Below are 22,329 nucleotides of genomic sequence, written 5' to 3'. Positions count from 1 at the left end.
ATAAAAGCTGCCGGATTGAAACCCAGCAGAGGCATCTTCACCTTTTAAGGAAAACAAAAACACCCAAAGTGCCGAGGGGAACGGTTAAAAAGCGTATCTGTGACAACGTGACCCTCCGTCGCCTTGTGGTAACGTGGCATCTGCGACTCAGGGGCCTGCGACGTAGGAGGGGTTGTATGGCGGCTGTGTGGTTCCGTCCCAGTACGGCGGTGGCGGCGGCGGCGAGGAGGCAGGACTCACTGCAAACACCAATCACAGACCACAGATCGGCACCTTCGGCTAAATCAACGGGTGGAAACGCTGTCGTGCGAGGAGGGACTCACCGGCTTCCAGGTAGGACGGGGGCGGAGCCATGGGCGGGTAGAACCCGGGGAGGGCGGGCTGGACGGGCACGGATTGGTAGGCCAGGTGCTCGGGGGTGGAGCCCGGCTGCGGCAGCATTTGGATGACCATGGCGGTGCCTGTCAGAGCGGAGCGCGGACAGCGCCTCGTTCAGCTAGCTTCGACTAGCGGCTAGCCATTCTAAAGGTCGGTGCCAGAACAACGGCCATCTTACCTTCCTGCCGCCGCCGCCCTCGACCGCACTTCTTGTAGCACAGGCAGCAGGGGGCCACGCAGCAGATGATGAGGGTCACGCAGCTGGAGACGGGCAGCACCGAGCCCAGGATGCTGCTCAGGACGAAGGGGAGGCGGCTTTTCTCAAAGCGGGGCCTGGAGGATGGGACGGGGTCGGGGGGTCACAGAGAGAACATTCATTCATTCATTCACTGTCTGGACCACCAGACACGAACAAATGTTCACCCTCTCATTCACAGCTACGGCCCTCGATGAACCTGCGGGAAGGAGACGAGGAACCTGGAGAGAACGTAGGTTGGAGAACATGGAGACTCCACACAGAAAGAACCCACTTAGACCCAGAACCCAGGAGGACCGGACTATGAGGTGATTGAGGTTGAAACACCAGTGATTATGAGCTCAAGACCATCAGGGGATCTGCTACTGAATGCTGTGTGTGTGTGTGTGTGTTTCACCTGTCTTCTTCACAGCTGTGACTCTCCTGGCTGAACAGGTTGTCCCGCTGGACACAGCAGTGTCTGAGGTTGCAGTCCGCGCAGCAGAGCTCCATTCCGCAGTCCTGCCGCGACCTGGGGACGCCATCGTTGCCATGGTAGCCGGTGCAGCGGTCGCCTGGGAGAAGACGGGAGGAAGAACTCGCCATCGAGGAAGGCCTTTTCACTTCTGACAGACGCTGAAAGGAAACCGCCGAAGACACCCGGGACACTCACCCACCACTCCGGGCAGCAGCAGGACCACGCACGCCATCCACGCCACCCCGAGAGACACATCCGATCCCGCGACCGCCATGGCGACAGCGACGAGGAAGATGAGGCGCGTCGACGACGGCGCTCCCAAACCATCCCGCCCCCGGAGCGAGTCGCCCGGCAGCATTCCACAAATCGGGAAACCAGACAAACACACCCACTGTATAAGCCTAAAATATCTTTTAAAAAAAAAAACCTATAAAACTCAAGATGATTTACTGTACAACTACACGTGACCTGAGTTCATCCAAGCGACGCCTTCGCGCCTGGTTTGGTTCGGAGGCCCAGGTGGGAACCAAACTTGCACTCGCCATTGCTCAAAGGACCTCCTGAAAAAACAAGAGCTTTGGAGAAGAGGCGTTTGAGAGATCATTTCATAATGGGATTTTCCAATTTCTCACCCAACCAGTAAAAGAATGTGGCAGTGACCACACGGGGGCGCTGTTTGGCTGGCTGCAGGCAAACCCCATTCAGAGGAAAAAATAGCTTTAAAAGCAAATAAGTCACAAACAGCAATCTATCACCCCTATCTAAAACCTGCAGGGTTTTTCCTGAAAATGAAGAAGTAAACAACAACACTGTTTTTTTTCTCTTTTATTTAAAACTCAATAAAAGGAAGTTGGTAACGTCTGCAGCAGCAGGAAGATCCAGCCTGCGCTATGACAACAACAAGATTAGAATCCACTCAGGTTTTACATTACATGATTTGACCTCGCTTCTTGAGGGAAAGACGCACACAAATAAAAAACAGGCCAAAAAAAAAAAAAAAAGTCAAGAGATGACTGCTTGTGTTTTGTGGTGTAAACACTGACGCTGCTCACACCGGGGAGAGAAGGTTGGTGAGCGGACGGCGGGTTTTTAAATCAAACAACTTTGTCCAGAGGATCTCCATTCTACATCACGGGAGCTTCAACGGAGAGCGAGCATGGCTGTGAACCCAGAGGAGATACTAGTCTTGGGCCGGAGGAGGGGAGGTCCTCGGGGGTGAGACGAACCAGAGGTGGACCAGCCTGGTCACGGCGGCGCCCTCTGTTGGAGGAGGAGGAGAGTAAACAGAGCCAGGGAGGGAGGCTCTGGGCTCGAGTGGTTTTCAAGTAGTTTGGAATCAGCGGAAAGATCCAGATCCGAAGGATGGAGCTCGTCTGAGCCTCGGCTAACAACCTAGCGGCTAGCTGCGGCCTTGGCTAGCTGCTAGCAATCGGAAACAGGAAGTAAGAGGAATGGTGCGAACAGCGCCGGCTGTAACAAAGGAGGGCTTGGAAAAGATGGCGCTGCAGCTGAGAGATCACACAAACACACACACACAGACACACACACACACACAACTGGGCAGGAAGTGGAGACGGAGATGAAGGTGAACGCAGCTAAGTAACAGCAATCTCGTCTCAAAAGGCACAACTGTTTCTTGCATTCTGTAAATGCTTAGGGTTTGAAACAGTCCCCTCTGGCTCAGTCAGACATTCATTCATCCCAACAGATATATGCAATCTAAAAAAAACTCGATGGTGAAATGAGAGGGAGCACTGGGGGACAGAATCCCCACCTCAGTCTCTGATGTGCAGAAGTCAACATTCCCTTTTTGAAACGAGGTTGATAGGAGACGCCCTCCTCCTCGACATGACATCCACCCTTCCTCTGCCGGGGGTTGACAGTGGTTAGCGTCCTCGTTAGCTTGCGCGCACAATCCAAAGCGGGAAAACAGGAAGCATCTCAGCGACGGTGCCCGCAAACCATTCGGAAGCACAACCCGACCCCACCCGGCAGGAGGCTGGAGGAGGCGGAGAGCACGGAGAAGCGTCAGGAGCAGGGTGTGGGTGGCGAGGGTGAACTCTGACTTCCTAGCCACGTGCTGGAATCGTAGGAGGATCAGAGAAAGCTTTGGGTCCGAGCCATCCGGACGCCGTGGGGTCTGGGAGGGGGTTCTCTGCAGGTTTCCAGATCGGGCGACCTTCCGAAAATGCCTTGCTCTGCTTCCGCCACTTCACGAGCGCGGCGAAAAAAAAAGGACCCGGCCCGCTAGCCCGTCTTAGTCGGCATGCCGACAAAATCCGGGTTGTACGCCGGCTGAGCCAGGTAGTCCGGCTGGGCGGGGGGGGCGTTGGCCTGCGGCTGGGCGGGGGGGTTCAGGGGGTAGGCGGGCTGGTGCGGGGCGAAGGCTGCTTGGCTGTAAGGGGCGGCGCCGGGGGGGACGACAGGGCCGACTGCGAGGGAGGGAAAAGAAAAAGGGGTTAGCTCGAATCTGTTAGCTGGACTCCGCCGCAGACGCTTCGACAGCAACCACGCGCTTCCGTGACTATTCCTGACACAATAATAGCACGTTCGCCCCCGACGTCTCGACTAAAAAGACGTCCGAGGATTATTTCGGTCTTTACAAATGGGAACACATTCCTGGAAGGGTCTGCCTCCGGGGCGTGACGGCGCTGGTATTTTTAGGAATCAGACGTTGCAGTCACAGGTCAACCTCCTCCAAACAGAGGAGGCCGTTGTCTGGCACCGTTACATAAACCGGCCCCCGCCCGGTACTCACTGGCTTCCTGATATGACGGCGGTGGTCCCGGCATGAAAGACGGGTAAGGCACGGCGGACGGGGCCTGAGTTCCATAGCCCTGCGGCACGGGCTGGGCAGCGAAGCTCGGCTGGACTGGCACTGGCTGGTAGGCCGGGTACGGGCCCGGCTGGTACTGGTGGGACGGCGAGGCCACGGGCTGCTGGGGGTACCGCTGGGGGGTGCGGGTCACCACTGTGGTGTGGGTGGTGGTCGCGATGACGGCTGCGAGGAGGGAAAAGGGAAAAAAACAAGGCGATAAACACAACAAGCCAAAACAAACCTTGGCTTTTCCCGCCTTATCAGAAATCCTTGTTTCAAATCAAAACAGCAGTGCCAGAGAGGAGAAACGTGCCCCCGTCCAGGTGAAGTCATCTGGCCCCATCTCGCGTAAACAGTTTATTGACCTTTGCAGGCCGACGCAAAGAGTCATGCACAAACCAGACGCAGGAATTCAAAACATTTGGAAGTTTGTTAAGCAGAGCAGATGTATTTCTCTGAGAAAGGGGGAATGTGTGTCTTCCAGGCTGTGTCATCATGCACATATCCAGCAGTGCGCGTGACGTGGTCCCGGGTTCTTCCGGGAGAACGTTGAGTCACCCGTGGGCGGAGCGCCGACGTGGCTGGATGTGGAAATCAAGCCGAGGCAGGAAGCTTGCATTCCAGACGCCGACGCGGCAGGCCGGAGCGCGCAGTAATAGAAACATCTTACGCACACTCACAACGCCCGGGGACGTCAGGCATTTTCCACCAGTAGGAGAACAGAGGGGGAGAGCAGCCGTCCTCAGAAAAGGGATCATTTGAAACGCCTACGTGATGAGGACGGATGTTCCCCATGTTTCAAAAAACCACTTTCGGACAAGGAAGTTCTGAGAAATGTGCAGCTGGGATTCTGTTCCAGGAACCAGCCTCCGCCTCCAAGGGAATGTGTTAGCTGTTTTCACACAGGCGGTGAGGGGCCGGTGTGACGCTAGCATCTGCTACGTGCGCCTTATGCGCCACACTCAAATAAATAAATAAATAAGTACACAGAAGAAAAGGAGGAAGAAGGCGACATGGACAACATGAAGGTGAAGCTACCACAGCGTTCATGGAATAACAACCGTGGACTATCAGATGCTTTCTTCTCCCTGGACAGCTTCTCTGTGTGAAGAGCCCTGTAAGCCATTAGCTAACTCCCGACTTATTCTGGTTATAATGTAGATGTTCCCCTGCAAGACATGGAAACTCCTGAGGCCTAGCAGGCCAGAAGAGCTTGGACCTCTTGGTCACTCCATTTAGTAGCAATTAATAATAGTTTATCCTTTATTAATCCCTCATGGGGAGATTTGTTCTCTGCGATTGACATGGATGAAGCATAAGTGGCCTGCTGTCCACCAGCACCAGGGGAGCAGTTATGGGTTCAGTGTCTTGCTCAACAACACTTCGACACACTAGGAGGTAACAAGAATCTAACCAGGAATGTTGGATTTCAAAGACCCCCAAAAAAGCTCACAGCACCGTATATTCTCCCATCCAAGGACTAACCAGGCCCAACCCAGCTTAGCTTCTGAGATCAGACGAGATCTGGCATGTTCAGGCCATTAAAATTTACATGTGAGGTGCATTATGCATTCGCATGGAGACGAAAAACGACCCTGCCTCGGAGTACGAGCTAAAACAGTTCGAGTTAGTGGTTTCTCTCTGCTGTCAAAATGCACAGAGAAACATCCTGAAAAGGTCCAAAGGCAGCAAAAAGTTCCTACAAAAAGAAAGGGGGTTGCTCAACACAGGCAGTCAGACCATCAGTCAGATGTGAGTGCTGATCTCAGAGGCAGGAAAAGATACCAAGTGTTACACAGGAAGCCCGATGAACCGCAGCAGGTGTCTTGACTTCTCACTCTGTTCCACGAAGCAACAACTGTGCCATTTCAAGCGGCGACGAACAAACCTCAAATTAATGGCTTGGTCTCTCGATCCGGATCGCGCTCTTAGCAGAAGCCGCATGTGCGTCGGGACTACTCACGTTGCGGACGGCGGCACATCCTGTACAGGCAGCAGCAGGGACAGACGCAGCAGCAGATGAAGATAAGCACGACCACAATGAAGCCGGTGATGCCCAAGATGAGGGGCGTTCTCGTGGCCATGTATGAATCACTAAAAGGGAGAGAAAAACAGCATTAGTGCGGGTGAAAACACTCGGAAAAACTGTGAGTTTGAAATTTAGTCCTTGTTGCAAGAGACTAACAGCAAGAGAGAACATCAGACCTGCAGCACAGATCCTCCAGGCAGTCTGGGAAGGAGTCACAGTCATCGTTGTAGGCTTTTACTTGAGACAGAGGAGAGAGGATGAGCAGGGCTGAGAGTAAAAGCTCCCTCTGACAAAAAAACAGCTCTAAAAAGTCTGAGGTGAAGCAGAAGCTATGACAATCTTCGACAAAGTAACTTCCCCTGCAAGACATTGAGGATTTAGCTTCGACTGACAACGTGACACAACGTTGTACTTCTTTATTTAAGGCCCGCTCCCACACACTCGGTTAATCGATTCAATATCGATTGAATCAAATGGACCGCCGACTTGTCAAGATTGCCACTTGTAGTAATTTTTATAAACATCCGACTATATGCTGTGCGTTCCTAGCCTGAGGTTTAAGCTAGCTGTAGCTACCCTGATAATTAGCCGTGCTAGCAGCGAATCAATCCTGATTTGCACCCACTTCTGCGGCTGAGAGTAAGGTCAAATATCAAATGATCAATTGTTGTTAAAACCGGGAGGAGTGTAATCGACCCAAACCGACTACGATACCCGGTTAAACCCCTCCGGCCACTAAACCTCGCTGTCGCGTCAACAACCACCAGGGGTTCGGCTAGCAAAGCTAGCATCACATAGCATCACTCCGTTAACACGACGTAGCGTGGCTTTCGCTCCGAAACCCCCCGGCGGTTTAGCTGGTGAGAGTAAAAGTAGGGAGAATAGATGAGAGATTCCGAGAGTCAAACTCACCCGACACACTCGGGCCCAGAATCACACAAAATGCGAACACAACAGCGGCGGACGTAGTTTGCGTCATGTTTCCTGCGCGGCGCTCTGCTTCAGACCTGGGAACAGACAAGACGTTCCGCCGTCTATCGGCGGCTCCGGCAGAGATCGTCTATTAAAACGAAGCTGTCTCACTCTGCGCCGTGCGCGATAAACCTACAAGGACTCAACGCCGAAACATACGGTTTCGATCTGTGGAAACCGGTTAGAGTAAGTTATCTTCGTTTTCGGAATCCACTCCCATAGGAATTAATTCATTCTTATCTTTCCTGGCTGCGGTTCCGCCCACGGATGTTGTGCGGGAAGTCGTGGAGACTGAATGGGAAGTCACCGGATTGAAAGCGTGGACATTTGTTAGGGCCAAAGAGGTCAATGCGGAGGTTTTGTTGCGAGTGACGGCTTTTGCTGCTGCGCTTTTCAAAGTTCATGACAAAAAAGGTTGTGCAGTAGGTTTCACAAGATGTTACCGTGTGACTTGTAAACCCATTGACCTGATTCCCACAGAGATCCGTCTGGAGAAGGGTGGTTGTGGGTGTGGGTCCACAAAACACTCTCCATTCCATTCCATTACATTACATTGCATTTGGCAGACGCTTTTATCCAAAGCGACTTACAATAGAGGACATAGGGACTGCAAATACTCTTGCAAATACACGATGCACAGGAAATATACAGAACAGTAAGCTTGGGTTAGTGAGGTTTTTTTTTTTTTCGGACAGACACACACTGCATAGCCTAACTTGCTGCCAACCTGATCTGGGGCATCAGCGCAGTAAAAAGTCCTGAAAGAGAAACGTTTTTACCTGTTTCTTGAAGGTTGAGAGAGATGATGCTAGTCTTGTTGCTTCTGGGAGTTTGTTCCACCACTGAAATAGTAGAACTGAGAACAGTTTTGCCTGAGATCGCTTAGAGCGAGCAAAAGGTACTGCTAATAGGTTTGTATTAGAGGAACGCAGCTCTCTGCCGGGAACATAAGGTCTTATCATTTTGGTCAGATATGCTGGACCTGTTCCTGAGGTGGTTTTGAATGCCAGGGTCAGGGCCTCGTGCTTGATCCTGGCAGCTACTGGTAGCCAGTGCAACTGGATGAACAGAGGTGTAACGTGAGCCCTTTTGGGTTGAGTGAATACCAACCGTGCTGCAGCATTCTGTACCATCTGCAGTGGTTTTATTGCACAAGCAAGTAGTCCAGCTAGGAGGGAATTGCAGTAGTCCAGGCAGGAGATGACCATGGCCTGAACCAATAGCTGTGCCGACTGTTGGGTCAGGTAGGGTCTGATTTTCTGAATGTTGCACAGCACAAATCTGCAGGTCCGGGCAGTTGAAGTAATATGGTTGGAGAATGACAGCTGATCGTCGATCATGACGCCGAGGTTTTTTGCAACTTTGTTAGGGACCACTGTGGTAGGGCCCAACTTGAGGCTGATGTTGTGATGAATTGTCTCTTTGGCTGGGATCACCAGAAGTTCAGTCTTGGACAAGTTCAACTGTAGGTGGTGTTCTTTCATCCATGATGATAGTTCGGAGAGGCAGGCTGTGATGCGAGTCGAAACCGTGGCATCATCTGGGTGGAAGGACAGGTGCAACTGTGTGTCGTCGGCATAGCAGTGATAGGGGAAACCATGTGTTCTAATGACATTTCCTAGTGAGGTGGTGTACATTGCGAAGGGAAGGGGCCCCAGCACTGATCCTTGGGGTACCCCGGTGGTGAGGGTGAGAGTTGAAGATAATTTCCCTTGCCATGACACCTTGAAGGAGCGGCCAGAGAGGTAGGAGTGGAACCAGGAGTGGACGGCACCAGTGATTCCCATGGATGTGAGTATCTTGAGGAGAATTCTATGGTTGACTGTGTCAAAGGCAGCTGATAAGTCTAGTAGGATGAGGACAGATGATAGTCCTTCGGATCTTGCCGTCCTCAGAGCTTCTGTTACTGCCAGTAACACAGTTTAACACAACCTCACTGTGTGGAAATCAAAGTGTTTCAAACGTGAATTCAACACAGAGCAGCGTCTGATCACTCTTGGTCTTCTTCTCACTTCCTATTTACAACCTGACCCGCTTCGATGCATCTTCCACACACAATGATCAACAGAGTTTCAAGAAAAACAGCTTGGGGAGAGAGGCTTCAAGTCGAGCCTCGTATAAAAATCAAGAATAGCCGTTTTGAGGACAATAACCTGCTTAAACGCCGTGTCTTTCATCTCCCTGGGGGGGGGCAGATCAGCTGATTACCAAGGTCCTGATCAATCGACGTCATTAATAAGTCAAGAAGTCTGCTGCAGGATGGGGGCACTTCTCAAATGAAGAAAATAGTTTCCTGTAGCTCGATGATCTATGGTCGATATCCTCTTGTTTTTGATCCAGGACAGAAGCAGGAGGCCAAACCGCTCCTGGTCCTGGAGACAATAACGTCCAGCTCCTGCAGAGGGCAGCAAGACTCCATAACCAGAGCGGACAGAGAGAGGCTCAGGCACACACAGGCTGCAAGGTGAAGTGTGCAGGAGAGAAACATCTGCTCAAAATAAAAACAGATGTCAGGGTCAAACTGTTTACTCCTTAAGTTTACATACATATTGTAGCACCGGTTGCTTTGAAGGGTACCAAAGGCGTGTTTTGTGAGCGTTCTTGTGCAAACGGAGCATGCATATATACATTCTTACGGCGTTTGATCGTGGTTGTGCAATGTGTTTCCGCTCCGTCTATAACATAGGGCACCAGGCTGTGTATGTTTAAGGATGGGAGTAGATATTGAATTCGTTTTCTTGCGCTTTGGGTCCGAAGACGAATTCATTTCTGGGGGTGTTTGTGGAGGTTCTCAGTCCTCCATGTCATGGTGAATTCTGGTTTGAGAAATTTTTGTCGTGGCAACTGGTTTTGAATTTCTTCACTCGAAGACTTTTCACCCCTCTTCTGAGAGGCTTCTTCAGTTCTGTCGTTGCTACGACAAGAAGATTTCAAGAATTATCCATTTCTGGGGGGTCATTTAGTTGGATATATCCATGTGTTGTCATCAAAGGGCATGGATTAGTCAAAGTCAGCTTTTTTTTGTCAATTTCTCCACCTGAACTAGACGTACAGAGGAATGGAGAAGACGTTTCTCACCTTGTGAGAAAATGAAGTGGATTTAAAGGCATAAAAACGTCAGGATATGTTATAGAATACGGTAGCAGGATGGATTTTACTGTAACCTCAATGATTGATCTATCCAAGCTCCTCCAGCCTCAGCACCCTACTACCCAGATCTTCTCCGTCCCTTCTCGTTCCAAACCATCTCAGTCTAACTTAAGCTGATTTTGCTGCAATACCTTCACCTCACAACCCGAGGCTGTTTCTGGAAGTTTCTGCTTTACCAAAAACATTGTCTCAGTGCGGAGCTCGCTTAACTGGACCAGACAGATGACTGTCATAGTTTGCAAGCCGAACAAAGATATTTAAACCATGTCTATTTGTCACTGCTAAAATGTGGATGTTGGCCTTTCAGCACATTCAAGTTGCCCCACCTTGTCTAGGCCCTGGAGCACAACTATAAATAAATAAACACTACTATAAATAATACAAATTGACTCTATCTATCCAATAAGGAAATTAATTTGTTGCAACAGCTATGCTGTTGTGATATGAAGGTAGAGATAACAGTAACTAAATACCGCAAACAGAATCGTATCCAAATAGTATTTGAAATTAGTACAGAAAAAAATATCCATATACACACATAATGAGATGGACAGTGAAATTACAGAATATGAATATATATATATATATATATATATATATATATACATATTCAATAAGTTATCCATGTCATTCAACATGTGTGTGTTGTCTTATTTATTTATACTGACAGTGTGTCTATGCAAAACAGTTACAAAAACAAAAACGTATCAAAATGGTGATAAAAATAAAAATTGATATAAAATATGTATACACACATACAGAATGAAATGCATAGGCTTCATACAGAATAGGATTATATTCATATATTTGTATAAATAATGACATAGATAACTTACTTACAGAACAGGTATATGTATATGCACACTGTTCATATTCATATTTCTTACCATATTTATTATGATGCTTCCATTATCATTTCTTATCAATACGTATCCAAATGCACTGCAGACGGCAAAGCAGAAATTTCACTGAACAGGGAAACACGTTTCTACGCCGTACAGGTCGTGCAGGTGACACTAAATGCTATGAATCTTGAATACATATATCTTGTAGATCAATTAGTAATCTCGTTCTGTGTGTTTATAAGCATTTATTCACTGTGAGAGTGTATCATTTTCCTATTGAAAATGAATAAAGTATATGAATCACTCATAGACTTGGAGAAAATGGGTTGCATAGTTTACGCAGATTATAGTGACATTATAGTGATTATAGTGAAGATTGACACAATCAATCTTCAATCTTTGTAGTTACAGTTAACAGTTAAGAAAATTCATATTTCATTGTAATCTTATTCTTCCTCCTTTATACTATTATCTATTACTGTTATGTTTTTTACTTGAAACTCTGGCACAACAATTTCCTTCGGGATAAATAAAGTTGTTCTCATCTCATCTCATCTCACCGCCATTTCCTGCCTCGATCCTCTGAATTGCATGACTGGAGCTGCTTCCCAACAGTGTCAAGCGCCAAATCCACCCCTAGAGGGGAGATGGAACCCGGGTTGGGAAGGTCACCCGTCAGGGTCACATCACCGTCCACCAACTACCACCACCACCACCACTATTCTCCCCTGTACAATGTTTATATTTCTACATCCTCCATGACAGCCTACACGCTACCATTCTATGTTTACTACCCCCACCCTGTTCAAGGTTCACCTGCTGTTCAATAACAATTCCCGACACGATGCATTTATTTTGTATTCTAGTGTAAATAACTCCAACTCATTCGCACATTTGTCAATTCTTTTATTATCAATTGCACACTATTTTTCCCCTGTATTGTAATAAAGTTAATCTTATCTTAACTTTCATTACACATGTCTGGAAGCTTAAAACACTCAAACATCCTGTAAACTTCGATTCCTCGCAATCTCCTTTGCGGAAATTACCATTAGGAATGTGTCTGTGTGTGTCTGTGTGTGCGTGTGTGCGTGCGCGCGCGCGTATATGTGTGTGCGTGTGCGTGTGCGTGTGTGTGTGTGTGTGTGTGTGTGTGTGTGTGTGTGTGTGTGTGTGTGTGTGTGTGTGTGTGTGTCGTCATGCATGAGTCACGCCGTATTGACTTGTGCCGCTCTCGTCTTTTCTCGCGATACTTCCGCGTGACATAAGCTGTTATAAGTGCTGCCGCCTCCACGTCCTTTTCGTTCGTCCTCAGTGCAGGATAACGACACCGTTATCACATCTCTCAGCCTCTTACTCTCGCTCTCCTCCTTCCGTCACGGTTAAAGGCTTGGAGTCAGCTTCTCGTCTTCTTCCAGACTTCAAGACAAAAAAGTTTATTCTTTTTTCCCAGGCGAGAAATTTATTCTATTTTAAAAGGTAAGTTGTTTTTTTTCTTCACTTCCTATTCGACGCTTCACGGAAGCCGATAGCCGCTTAGCTAATGCTAGCTTAACTTAAGCTAGGTCAACAAGCAGAGGATCACGACCGGCTATTCGTATTTAGACATCAATATTTCAATGCACTTGAACATCGAATTTAAAAGCCAGAACAATTCGTATTTAAGTGCTTATTTAATGATGTCGTGAAGCCGCCGGGGCTCGTCGCCCCTAAAAGACTGCATATGGCTAATTAAAGGGCCGGGTCTCCCATCGAGAGTAGCCGGCGACTCACGTCCCTCTCCGGGAGACGGAGAGGCGAAACCAACCGGTTCTGGTGTTTTTCTCCAAGAGGGGAAACAACCATGTGTGGGCCTCCAGGGAGGGGTGGAAGGGTGGAAAGTGGGGGCGGGGGCTGCCGTCGAGGAATGCGCTAAAGTCTTGAAAATCCCGATCTAAGATCCAGGGCCTGATTAGACTTGACCTCACCAGAGATGAGTGTTTATATTCAAATAATCCTCGGGATCAAGTCAGAGAAACACCTGGTTGGTATTAAATCAGAAGATTTAAAATTTGTAAAAGACACCTTTGAGCCTGTACTACAAAAATGTCAATAATTATGATCCAGTCGTGTATTTATTCACAGTGAAGCCCTATGTTATTGAGGTAAATCAGTTTAAACTGCCATTTATACCATAATAATAACAAGATGGCTTCTTTTACATCCACATCGCTGAAGTTCTACTCTTGGCCGTGACCCTCAGCTGATCTGTGTTCTTTCTTTTCCTTCTAAAAGTTCCTTTATGCTTTCTAGTGTGCTCTCTGGAAGCTGTGTAACCGGTCTCCCAAGGACAGCTTAAACAGACCAAAGCTCATTTCTTTTTCTCTTCCTGTTCAGAGCGCGTGACAATCGCCACGACGACCATGGATGTGATTGTGCGTCGCTGTCCGTTCCTGGCCCGCGTGCCCCAGACCTTCATGCAGCAGCCCAGGAACTCTCTGGTCGTCTACGCCCAGAAGTGCCCGCTCCTGATGGAGTTGGCCTCAAAGCCCATGGCCCCCTCGCTGGCACGTGCCCTCTGCTCATCCTCCTCTCAGCAGAAGACTGAGACGCCCGTGCCTGTTGTTGAAGGTGACCATCTCGTCAAACATCTGGTCGTGTCCCTTATTAACGACTTATTAACGCTCCTAACTGGCGTCTCTATCTGCTTTCAGCCCTTAAGTCAAAGGCTGAGAACAAGCTGCCCGCTGGCCACCCTCCGCCCGCCTCTGGCCAGGCCGTTGCCTCAAAATGCCCCTTCCTGGCCGCTGAGATGGGCCAGAAAAACAGCAGCGTGGTGCGGCAGGTTGGCATGGAGTTCCAGGAGGATGTTCAGGAGGTCCGCACCGTGCAGAAAGGTAAGAGCCGTTCAGGAGTTATGACGCTCTTATTACCGGCTCCTCCGTTGACCCGCCCATCACTGTCTGTTTGTTCTTCAGAGGTTTCCCCCAGCCAGCTAAAAGAACCGTCCCTGGCCAGCTCCACCAAGGGAAGTGGACTGGACCACACTAACCTCATGAAGAGCCTCCTGAAGCAGCGGCCTAAGATGGTGTCCCACCTGCTGCAGGAAAACTTGCCAGGTACTACCTTTTGAACATTCAGGCTGAATTGCCAGCCGAGAAGAAGTGAAGCCGGATGTCCGCCACTGGGCCGAGTTGCCTAACCCGCCTGTTGTCAAGCTAGCGTTGAGCAAGTGGTGCCTTCCTCTTCCTCGCAGTGACCCGCTTCCACTACGACGATTTCTTTGAGAAGAAGATCGAGGAGAAGAAGAGCGACCACACATACCGCGTCTTCAAGACGGTCAACCGCCTGGCCAGCGAGTTCCCCATGGCCGATGACTTCACAGGCTCCCTGGAGGAAAAGCGGGAGGTGTCTGTGTGGTGCAGCAACGACTACCTGGGCATGAGTCGACACCCTCGGGTCGTACAGACCATTATGTGAGTTTACATGTAAAGTAAATATTGCCTCCTCCTTGTCTTGCTTACGCCAAGAGTTCCAGATCTTAGGTAAACATTAGTCAGATGTTCCGTGATGTCACTGAACACCTGACACCCCGGGAGGCCGTCTTTGTGCTGGTCGTGACCCGCTGGTGTTTTGTGTCTCCAGGGACACTTTACGAAAGCATGGCTCGGGAGCGGGCGGCACACGGAACATCTCTGGGACCAGCAAGTTCCACGTGGACCTGGAGCACGAGCTGGCTGACCTGCACAAAAAGGACGCAGCGTTGCTTTTCACCTCCTGCTTCGTCGCCAACGACTCCACCCTCTTCACCCTCGCCAAGATGCTGCCTGGTACTTCACAGCAGACCGACTGCCCACGACAAATTTCCCTCACCACTGTCAAACCTCCGCTCAGCCCCCTCTGAGACTCCGTGCTGATGTGTTGCAGGTTGTGAGATCTACTCGGACGCGGGCAACCATGCCTCCATGATCCAGGGCATCAGGAACAGTGGCGCCAAGAAGTTCATTTTCCGCCACAACGATGTGGCCCACCTCCGGGAGCAGCTGCAGAAGGGCGACCCCTCCAAGCCCAAGATTGTGGCCTTCGAGACGGTCCACTCCATGGATGGTGAGTTGCTTTCCTTGGGTTCCTTCACGGCTCCTCTGGAATCCGTCTGAGCGTCTCTCTCCTGCGACAGGTGCCGTGTGCCCGCTGGAGGAGATGTGTGACGTGGCGCATGAATTCGGCGCCATCACGTTCGTGGACGAGGTGCACGCTGTCGGCCTCTACGGCGCCAGGGGCGGCGGCATTGGCGACCGCGACGGCATCATGCACAAGATGGACATCATCTCGGGAACTCTGGGTTAGCAGATCACTCCTACCTTCCCATTCACTCCTGCACGGCAGCAGGTTGCGGAGTAGCTCTGAGGTCAGGAGAAGGGCGGAGATGATCTCCTCTTCTGTCCTCGGACCTCGCGTCCCGTCACTCGATACCCCTTAGCCTCTCTGCTGTTGCTAGGCGACGGCGGGCCCGGCGCTCGACGATTGAATTGCGCCCCCCCTGTCCAATCTTCTGCAACCACACCTTCACCACCCGCGTCTCTTTCCAGGCAAGGCCTTTGGCTGTGTGGGAGGCTACATCGCCAGCACCTCCGCCCTGGTGGACACGGTCCGGTCTTACGCCGCCGGCTTCATCTTCACTACCTCGCTGCCGCCGATGCTGCTGGCCGGGGCCCGGCAGTCCATCCAGGTGCTGAAGGGCGAGGAGGGCCGCACCCTGCGCCGCAAACACCAGCGCAACGTCAAGCTGCTTCGCCAAATGCTGATGGACGCCGGGCTGCCGGTGGTCAACTGCCCCAGCCACATCATCCCCGTCCGGGTAGCTTCTCTGTTCCCGACCCCCGGGTGACCTCCGACTTCCGGGAGCCCCCGTTCTAACCGTCCCCCTCCTCCGCCAGGTGTCGGACGCCGAAAAGAACACAGAGGTGTGCGACATCATGATGAGCCGCCACAACGTCTACGTGCAGGCCATCAACTACCCCACCGTCGCCCGCGGCGACGAGCTCCTGCGCATCGCCCCGACGCCCCACCACAGCCCAGAGATGATGAAGTATTTTGTCGGTGAGGAAATCGGCTTCTTTTGCCCTTGGCCAGCTAGTGTAGCTCCTAGGGATGTCAGAAGGGCAGCGACTGACCGCCCTCTTCTTCTTCTTCTTTGTCTTCTTCTTCTCCTGGCCTGCAGAGAGGCTGGTCCACTCGTGGAAGGAGGTGGGCCTGCCGCTGAGATCCCACTCCTCAGCCGAGTGCACCATCTGCCAGCAGCCACTGCACCTGGAGCTGATGAGCGACCGGGAGAAGTCCTACTTCAGCGGCCTCAGCCACCCCATCTCCGCCCGGGCGTAACCCCGACCCCCTCTCCAGACCGCCAGACCCCCAGCCCTGTCACCGTCACACCAACGTATCTTATTCTACATGTACGATCTAAAGTATTCTATGTTAAAAATCTTCTATATGCTGAAAATAAAGGAGAAGAGGTGATTGAACCTTGGTATTCTTGAGATTCATTGCTTGGAGAAGGAACTTCTCCACCACCTTCAGTGAAGGACCTGTGTGAGCTCCTCCTGGAGTGGGGGGGGTGGGGGGGGAGTTCAGAATTAGCAACATTCTCCAGGAGAGGAGAAGGTGTCCTTTAGGAAAACAGCAAGCCGAGACCATCCTGACCCATGGGTCCTGAGGAAGATGACAAATGTAAACGTCGGTGAAGAACCCTCATTCCAGCAGTGGAACACAGACTGCCAAAACACACATACAGTGACACACACACATTGCCGAACACAGCCACACTGCAGATCACACACCACTGAATACACATTGGCAAACACACACAGACAAACCACTGGACACAGTGACACAAGCCTCAAACCACATTGCCAAACACACACACACACACACACACACAGCTGGACTGACACACATTGTGAAACACAGACGCACCTGCCAAACATACACTGCTGAACAAACACAATGTGCAAAACAGACATAAATTGATGAATACAAATTGCTAAGCACACAATGCAAAACACACTATTGATCACCAAGACACACACTGCTGAACAGACTCACTGCGAAACACAAAAGACACAAACTGTCAAACACACAAGACGCATACTTCAAAACACACATTACTGAACATATATACACACACAGCTGAGAGCACAGACACACACTGCAGAGCACACAAACACACATTCACAAACACAGATACACACTGCTGAACACACTCCACAAAACAAGCAGATACAAACTAATGAACACACATTTCTGAACCCATAAACACACAAACCACACACACACACACACACACAATAAGACACACACTGCAAAGCACACACAGTGGAACACAAACATCCAAACACACAATGGGGAAGAAGTATTTGTGCGTGACCTTTTATCAACTCTTGGTGACATACTTAAATCAAGTGTGTGCATGTGTGTGTATGAGTGTGTGCGTGCATATGTGTGTGTGTGTGTGTGTGTGTGTGTGTGTGTGTTGTTGTGTGAAAATGTAGAACAAACAGGTTTCTCAGAAGATCCTGAAACAGGACAATAGGCCACAGCTGGAGTGAATCCAACCAGGCCAGCGAGAACCACGTCACCCATGCTTTGTGTGAAGAGGGAGCTTCTCACAATGCAGTTACACACACACACACACACACACACACACACACACACACACACACACACACACACACACACATACAGATATGTTGGCAGAGCTTGTGATTGAACTGGAATGCTCTATTGAGAGTTTAGGATCCATGCGTGAGAAGGTCGCACGTGTGTGTGTGTGTGTGTGTGTGTGTGTGTGTGTGTGTGTGCTTATTTACTCATTCATTCATAATCTGCAACATTTATCCTGCTCATAAGGTCATGACCGTCTTACAGACGATCCAAGATGACCTTGAGACAAGAGGCGGGGCTTAACCCAGACAGGTCAGCTGTCAATCACATAGAGACCCTCAACCGTTCACCTTCTTATTCCCAAACAAAAACCTGTTGACTGAATCCAGGAAGGAGATGATGGAGAAGAACACACGGAGAACATTAAGAGGAACCTAGGCTGGAGATCTTTGAGAGCCAAGGAGGGAGAAAATGGAGAGAACTCAGGGAGCAGTTCTTCTGTAAATAATATTTGATTTTCTGCTTGCGTTATAAAATCGACCTTTGGGCACTTTGACAAACCATTGTCTAAGATGTATGTGTTTGTTTGTTTGGTGTATGTGTGTGTGTGTAATCAGAGTGTGTCCTCCTCCGCTGTCAGACCTTCAGCCTTAGCAGAATCATTCAGAAGTAAGGAGATCGATAAGCCTGCAACTGATCCTCGGCCTGTTTGTGTGTGTGTTTGACTTGGAATGCAGCAAACACACACATGCGACCGGTTGCCATGACTACAAAGGTGTCAGGGCACTTTCTGCTCCAGAAAGGTCACTTGGTCATCTTCTTCCTCCTCTTTCACTTCTGGTTTATAGGTAAACAAATTAGAAGTATTCTAACTAGGTCAACAGCTGATCATACACACACCTCACACGTGTGTGTGTGTGTGTGTGTATGTGTGCATGATGGTCAGGTATGAAAGATTAGATCTTTGAAAGCATTCTCTGTATGGGCTCTGGCTGCAGCTGGGCTCGGGACACACTGCCTCCTTTATTAGGAGCCTCATCCCAAATGATTGACCCTCATATACACACACACACACACACACACCGTCGAGGTGGCAAGCGCTGCAAGTCCTCCGCTAGCGCCGGCATTGAACTTGTTATCGTGTGCCGCCGCCGCTGCAGATAAAAGAGGTCCTTGGGGCCTCCAGGAATGTGAGCGCGTGAGCGGCGAAGGCCGGCCGGCTGCCGCTTGCCCTGTCACGCAAAACCTCTCGGATGGGATCACGTGACCCGGGCACAGCGAGGAATGCCGCGGGCACCATCCTTTAAAAATCAAAAACTGAAATCCCAAGAAGAAATAAGCTCGTCAGGAAGCTGCACGTCTATGGAAGAGCATTCATAGTATAGTATGGTATAGTGCATTGAGTATTGTGACCTCCGGCTTTTTTCTCGTTGCTAACAAACATGCTGTACATGCAGCTACATTACTGACAGTAGGGAGTTACTTAGTTACCTTTGTATCTCCTAAGTTACTACTTATGTAGTATAACTGCGGCAGGACAGAAGCGTATTAAAGCAGAGTACAGTATACCCTTGATTTTCGCGGGGGCGAACCCGTGATGGGCAAAATCCGTGAAGTAGAAACCTGTATTTTTTTTTACAATTATTATACAATTAAATACTCTATTATACATTGCTGCTGTCGTCCTTATGTTTTTTTTCTTCCTTCTTCATGGAACGAACGGAAGATTCGTTGATTCCGCAATGCCGACCTACAGCCGCATAGCTTTTACCTTCCCTTAGCATGTCCAGAAGTTTAACTTTATCTGCAATAGATAGCATCTTCCGCTGCCTTTTGGGCCCTGCTTTTGTTGGTCCAGAGCGTTTTGTCAACATTTTGGGTTTTAGAGAAACTCGAAATTGCAAGAGAATTTACACGTACGTAATGTAAATTTGGCAAGCTGTTTTACATATGTGTATAAATTAAACTGCAACGTTATTGACGCACAGGTAGAGAAGAAGCAGAGTGAGTTTTTAGCCAATCAGAATGCAGAACACAATGCACAATGCAAATCCGTGGAGTAGCGAAACCGTGAAAAGTAAACCGCGTTATAGCGAGGGATCACTGTATTACAAAGGGACCGGGAGTGACCTCGGAATGAAGGACCCTGGCGTCGGCAGGCGGTTGTTGCGCTGCTTGTTGTGTAATTGTGCGTGTCGTTCCCTCCCCCCCGCCGCCTGGCTGAGGGACACAAAGACAAACACCTCCTGACCTTCTGCACCGAGGTGCAGCTCCGACGTCAAAAAGGCCGGAGCTTCAGAGGAGCACAGGAGCCTCCACTTGGAAAGCACATGAAGAGTGAAAGGGCCAGGAGCCTCCATGGGTGGACGTTCCTCCTCCTCCCTGGCCTTCTACCTCCTCTGTCCGTGGTTGGAAACACTTCTGCTCACCGGCAATGTCGGCCTGGAAACACGTACGTACTCAGTGACCTCAGCTGGCTTCTGTCCTCCGGCATCCTGGGGACGAAACCAGCAACCACTTCATCCTGCAGTCATTCAGTTGATAAATGCAATCATTCATTCACTCATTCATCCATTTTCTACTCCGCTTGTCCTGCACTCATGGTCACCGGCGTGCCGCAGCCTATCCCAGCTCTGATTGGATGAGAAGATGGATCCATCTCCAGCATTTTCCCTCTCATTCTCATGTCATGTAGACACATTCACTCACCCATTCACACTATATATACATCACACTCTCTTCTTCTCCTCTAGACACACAATTCAACCCCTCATCTACGTCATGCAACCATTCACCCTCTCATTTACGCGTTAAAACATAAACAACATTCACTCACTCGTGGGAACCAACAACCTCTGCACTCACTCCTTCACGTGTCATGTAGACATTCACCCTTTCATTCATTCTTCCTATAGAGACCTACACTCACTGATTCACACATCATATATCACACACTTTCTTCTTCTCCTATAAATTCACCCGCTTATTCCTACTTCCTATAGAGACATACGACCATTCACCCTGTCATTCGCTTGTCAGGGTCTCCACTGAACCTGTATATGTTTGGACAGTGGGAGAACATGGAGAATCCACACAGAAAGCCCCCTGTTGGAATTGTGACCAGGGACCTTCTTCTCCATCTACCGCCGGCAGCTCTGACGTCTCTGACGTCGAGGAACAACAGCTGGAATTTGTCTTATTTCACGTCGGCGGGAAATTCCTTTCCGGAAAAAGCAGTCTGACATCCCTGCGGGGAACGAGCAGACACATCGGAAACTTCATCACCCCCTCCCAGGTTCCATTTGCAAGCAATTCCAGAAGCTGAGCAGAAGCTGCAGCGGTGGAGTGGAAGCCTGAGAACCTCTTTCCATTTCTGAAGCCGTGACTCAAAGCAGACCCCATGCAGTTCCAGTGCTGGCCTGCGGGGGGCGCTGTTGCGCGTTCAGCCCCCATGGGGGGGAGTGGGCCTCGCCAAACATACCTGCAGACGCCATTGGCTCCTCGCTGTGTTTTATTGGTTACATTGCCCCGATCAATACGTCTGATAAGTTGTGTGTTTGTGTATGTGTGTGTGTGTGCGTGCGCTCTCCCATCCAGTCAGTTGATAAAAGTGCGGGTTAAAGGCCAGCGGACGGTCCGAGGTCGCTCCTTTCATCATCTCCCGCTTCAGAGTGTTCACACACACACACACACACACTCACACACACACTCACACACACACACTTGGACCCTCTCCAGGCAGAAGAGCCAAGACGTGGCTCTTCTGCCTGGTCCTCCATGTTCTCCGAGCCTGGAGAACATGGAGGACCACACAGAGTGAACCCACAACAACCGTCTCCTCTGGTGAAATCTGCTCCAGGTTCCCCCCCTGCAGATACACCAGGTTCTGGGTTTGAGTCCAGATCCCGATCCGGGCGTTGAAGGTCTGCTCAGGTAGGAGTGCAGAACTGCCTTCATGCTGAAATGGCTCCTGCTGCTTTTGGATGTAGAGTAGAGAAGTAAATGAGGATCTGGGCATTCTGGCCTGGAAACCTCCTGCGAAACCAGAGGCGGTCGCATTTGAGGAACTAAATGCAAACCATTTTGACGCGGCTTCCCGCCGCAGGGCGGGTGCCGTACGTCCATGCGAAGAACAAATGGCATTTCTCAACGTTGTGTGATTTGCCGAGAACTTTGACGTGGCCGCAAAACCTTCTGTTGGCAAACAACGGACTTCTGGAGAGGAAAAAGTCCCCGCCGTTGTGTAAACCAGGAGTCGCCCGCTGGGTGACTCGGAGCGGCGACCGCGTGACGACACGACATAAGATTGTTCTTGAACAGGTTCTTCACGTCAGGACTAACGCCTGGATTTAAAGATTTAAAGAGGAGAACAAGTAATTACCATGGGCCGTTCGGACCGGCGGCCATACCTTGAGAGAAGGTCAGGTGGAGACCCAGCGGGGACCGGCAGACACAGTGTACAATAAATGTTGTCTAACCAGAGTTTCCATTCATTCATTCATGGAGTCTATCCCAGCTGTGATTGGGCGAGAGGCAGGGTTTATCCTGGACCAATCACAGTGTCACAAATATTCACCCATTCATTTAGATGTCATATAGACATGCAACATTCACCCTTTCATTCACACATCATCTACACCCATTCACTCTATTGATACATATAACTATTCACCCTATCATTCAACATGCAGAGAGATACAATCATTCACCCTGTCATCCACACATATACAAGACTGTCTCAGAAAATTAGAATATTGTGATAAAGTACTTTATCTTCTGTAAAGC

At 49.9% G+C, this 22,329-nt stretch overlaps 3 protein-coding genes across 4 annotated transcripts; 1 reads left to right on the top strand and 2 right to left on the bottom strand.

Moving 5' to 3' along the window:
* Positions 1-1,583, bottom strand: LOC147232682 (protein shisa-5-like). Its single transcript, XM_086148824.1, has 5 exons — positions 1,287-1,583; positions 1,032-1,188; positions 557-711; positions 324-461; positions 1-239 (listed from the first exon to the last, which is right to left on the bottom strand). Exons 1-5 carry the CDS (start codon positions 1,447-1,449, stop codon positions 148-150), a joined length of 705 nt encoding a protein of 234 aa, XP_086004950.1. The 5' UTR covers positions 1,450-1,583; the 3' UTR covers positions 1-147.
* Positions 1,584-1,901: 318 nt separating this feature from the next.
* LOC147232681 (uncharacterized) lies at positions 1,902-6,999 on the bottom strand. Of its 2 annotated transcripts, none has more exons than XM_086149674.1 (5): positions 6,851-6,999; positions 6,115-6,175; positions 5,873-6,003; positions 3,850-4,092; positions 1,902-3,523 (listed from the first exon to the last, which is right to left on the bottom strand). In XM_086149674.1, exons 1-5 carry the CDS (start codon positions 6,915-6,917, stop codon positions 3,339-3,341), a joined length of 687 nt encoding a protein of 228 aa, XP_086005800.1. In that variant the 5' UTR covers positions 6,918-6,999; the 3' UTR covers positions 1,902-3,338. The 2 variants fall into 2 exon arrangements, with proteins under 2 accessions (XP_086005800.1, XP_086005801.1); XM_086149675.1 differs by having other exon boundaries at positions 6,115-6,139; positions 6,851-6,981.
* Positions 7,000-12,201: 5,202 nt separating this feature from the next.
* Positions 12,202-16,406, top strand: alas1 (aminolevulinate, delta-, synthase 1). The gene is made up of 11 exons (XM_086149673.1): positions 12,202-12,384; positions 13,282-13,515; positions 13,599-13,781; positions 13,863-14,003; positions 14,141-14,360; positions 14,530-14,714; positions 14,812-14,991; positions 15,062-15,226; positions 15,474-15,742; positions 15,822-15,984; positions 16,106-16,406. The coding sequence occupies exons 2-11, from the start codon at positions 13,308-13,310 to the stop codon at positions 16,264-16,266; spliced, it is 1,875 nt and encodes a 624-aa protein (XP_086005799.1). The 5' UTR covers positions 12,202-12,384; positions 13,282-13,307; the 3' UTR covers positions 16,267-16,406.
* The last annotated feature ends 5,923 nt before the right edge of the window (positions 16,407-22,329 follow it).

This window comes from Fistularia commersonii, chromosome 7, assembly GCF_037954325.1.
Source record: "Fistularia commersonii isolate RoL2024-O1a breed Wild chromosome 7, RoL_Fcom_v1.0, whole genome shotgun sequence".
In the NCBI taxonomy this organism is placed as follows: Eukaryota; Metazoa; Chordata; class Actinopteri; order Syngnathiformes; family Fistulariidae; genus Fistularia; species Fistularia commersonii.
This window is presented reverse-complemented; position numbering and strand designations above follow the sequence as displayed.

What these genes read in the sequence shown, in the direction of transcription:
- LOC147232682 (XM_086148824.1), bottom strand. Translation starts at nt 1,449, where the DNA reads ATGCTGCCGGGCGACTCGCTCCGGGGGCGGGATGGTTTGGGAGCGCCG. An exon ending in AGGGCGGCGGCGGCAGGAAG is followed by an intron (nt 462 to 556) that starts GTAAGATGGCCG and finishes CCGCTCTGACAG; the next exon opens with GCACCGCCATGGTCATCCAA. An exon ending in CCCGTCCTACCTGGAAGCCG is followed by an intron (nt 240 to 323) that starts GTGAGTCCCTCC and finishes TGGTGTTTGCAG; the next exon opens with TGAGTCCTGCCTCCTCGCCG.
- LOC147232681 (XM_086149674.1), bottom strand. Translation starts at nt 6,917, where the DNA reads ATGACGCAAACTACGTCCGCCGCTGTTGTGTTCGCATTTTGTGTGATT. An exon ending in TCTGGGCCCGAGTGTGTCGG is followed by an intron (nt 6,176 to 6,850) that starts GTGAGTTTGACT and finishes CTCTGTCTCAAG; the next exon opens with TAAAAGCCTACAACGATGAC. An exon ending in CTGGAGGATCTGTGCTGCAG is followed by an intron (nt 6,004 to 6,114) that starts GTCTGATGTTCT and finishes TCTCCCTTTTAG; the next exon opens with TGATTCATACATGGCCACGA.
- alas1 (XM_086149673.1), top strand. Translation starts at nt 13,308, where the DNA reads ATGGATGTGATTGTGCGTCGCTGTCCGTTCCTGGCCCGCGTGCCCCAG. An exon ending in CCTCGCCAAGATGCTGCCTG is followed by an intron (nt 14,715 to 14,811) that starts GTACTTCACAGC and finishes GATGTGTTGCAG; the next exon opens with GTTGTGAGATCTACTCGGAC. An exon ending in GACGGTCCACTCCATGGATG is followed by an intron (nt 14,992 to 15,061) that starts GTGAGTTGCTTT and finishes CTCCTGCGACAG; the next exon opens with GTGCCGTGTGCCCGCTGGAG.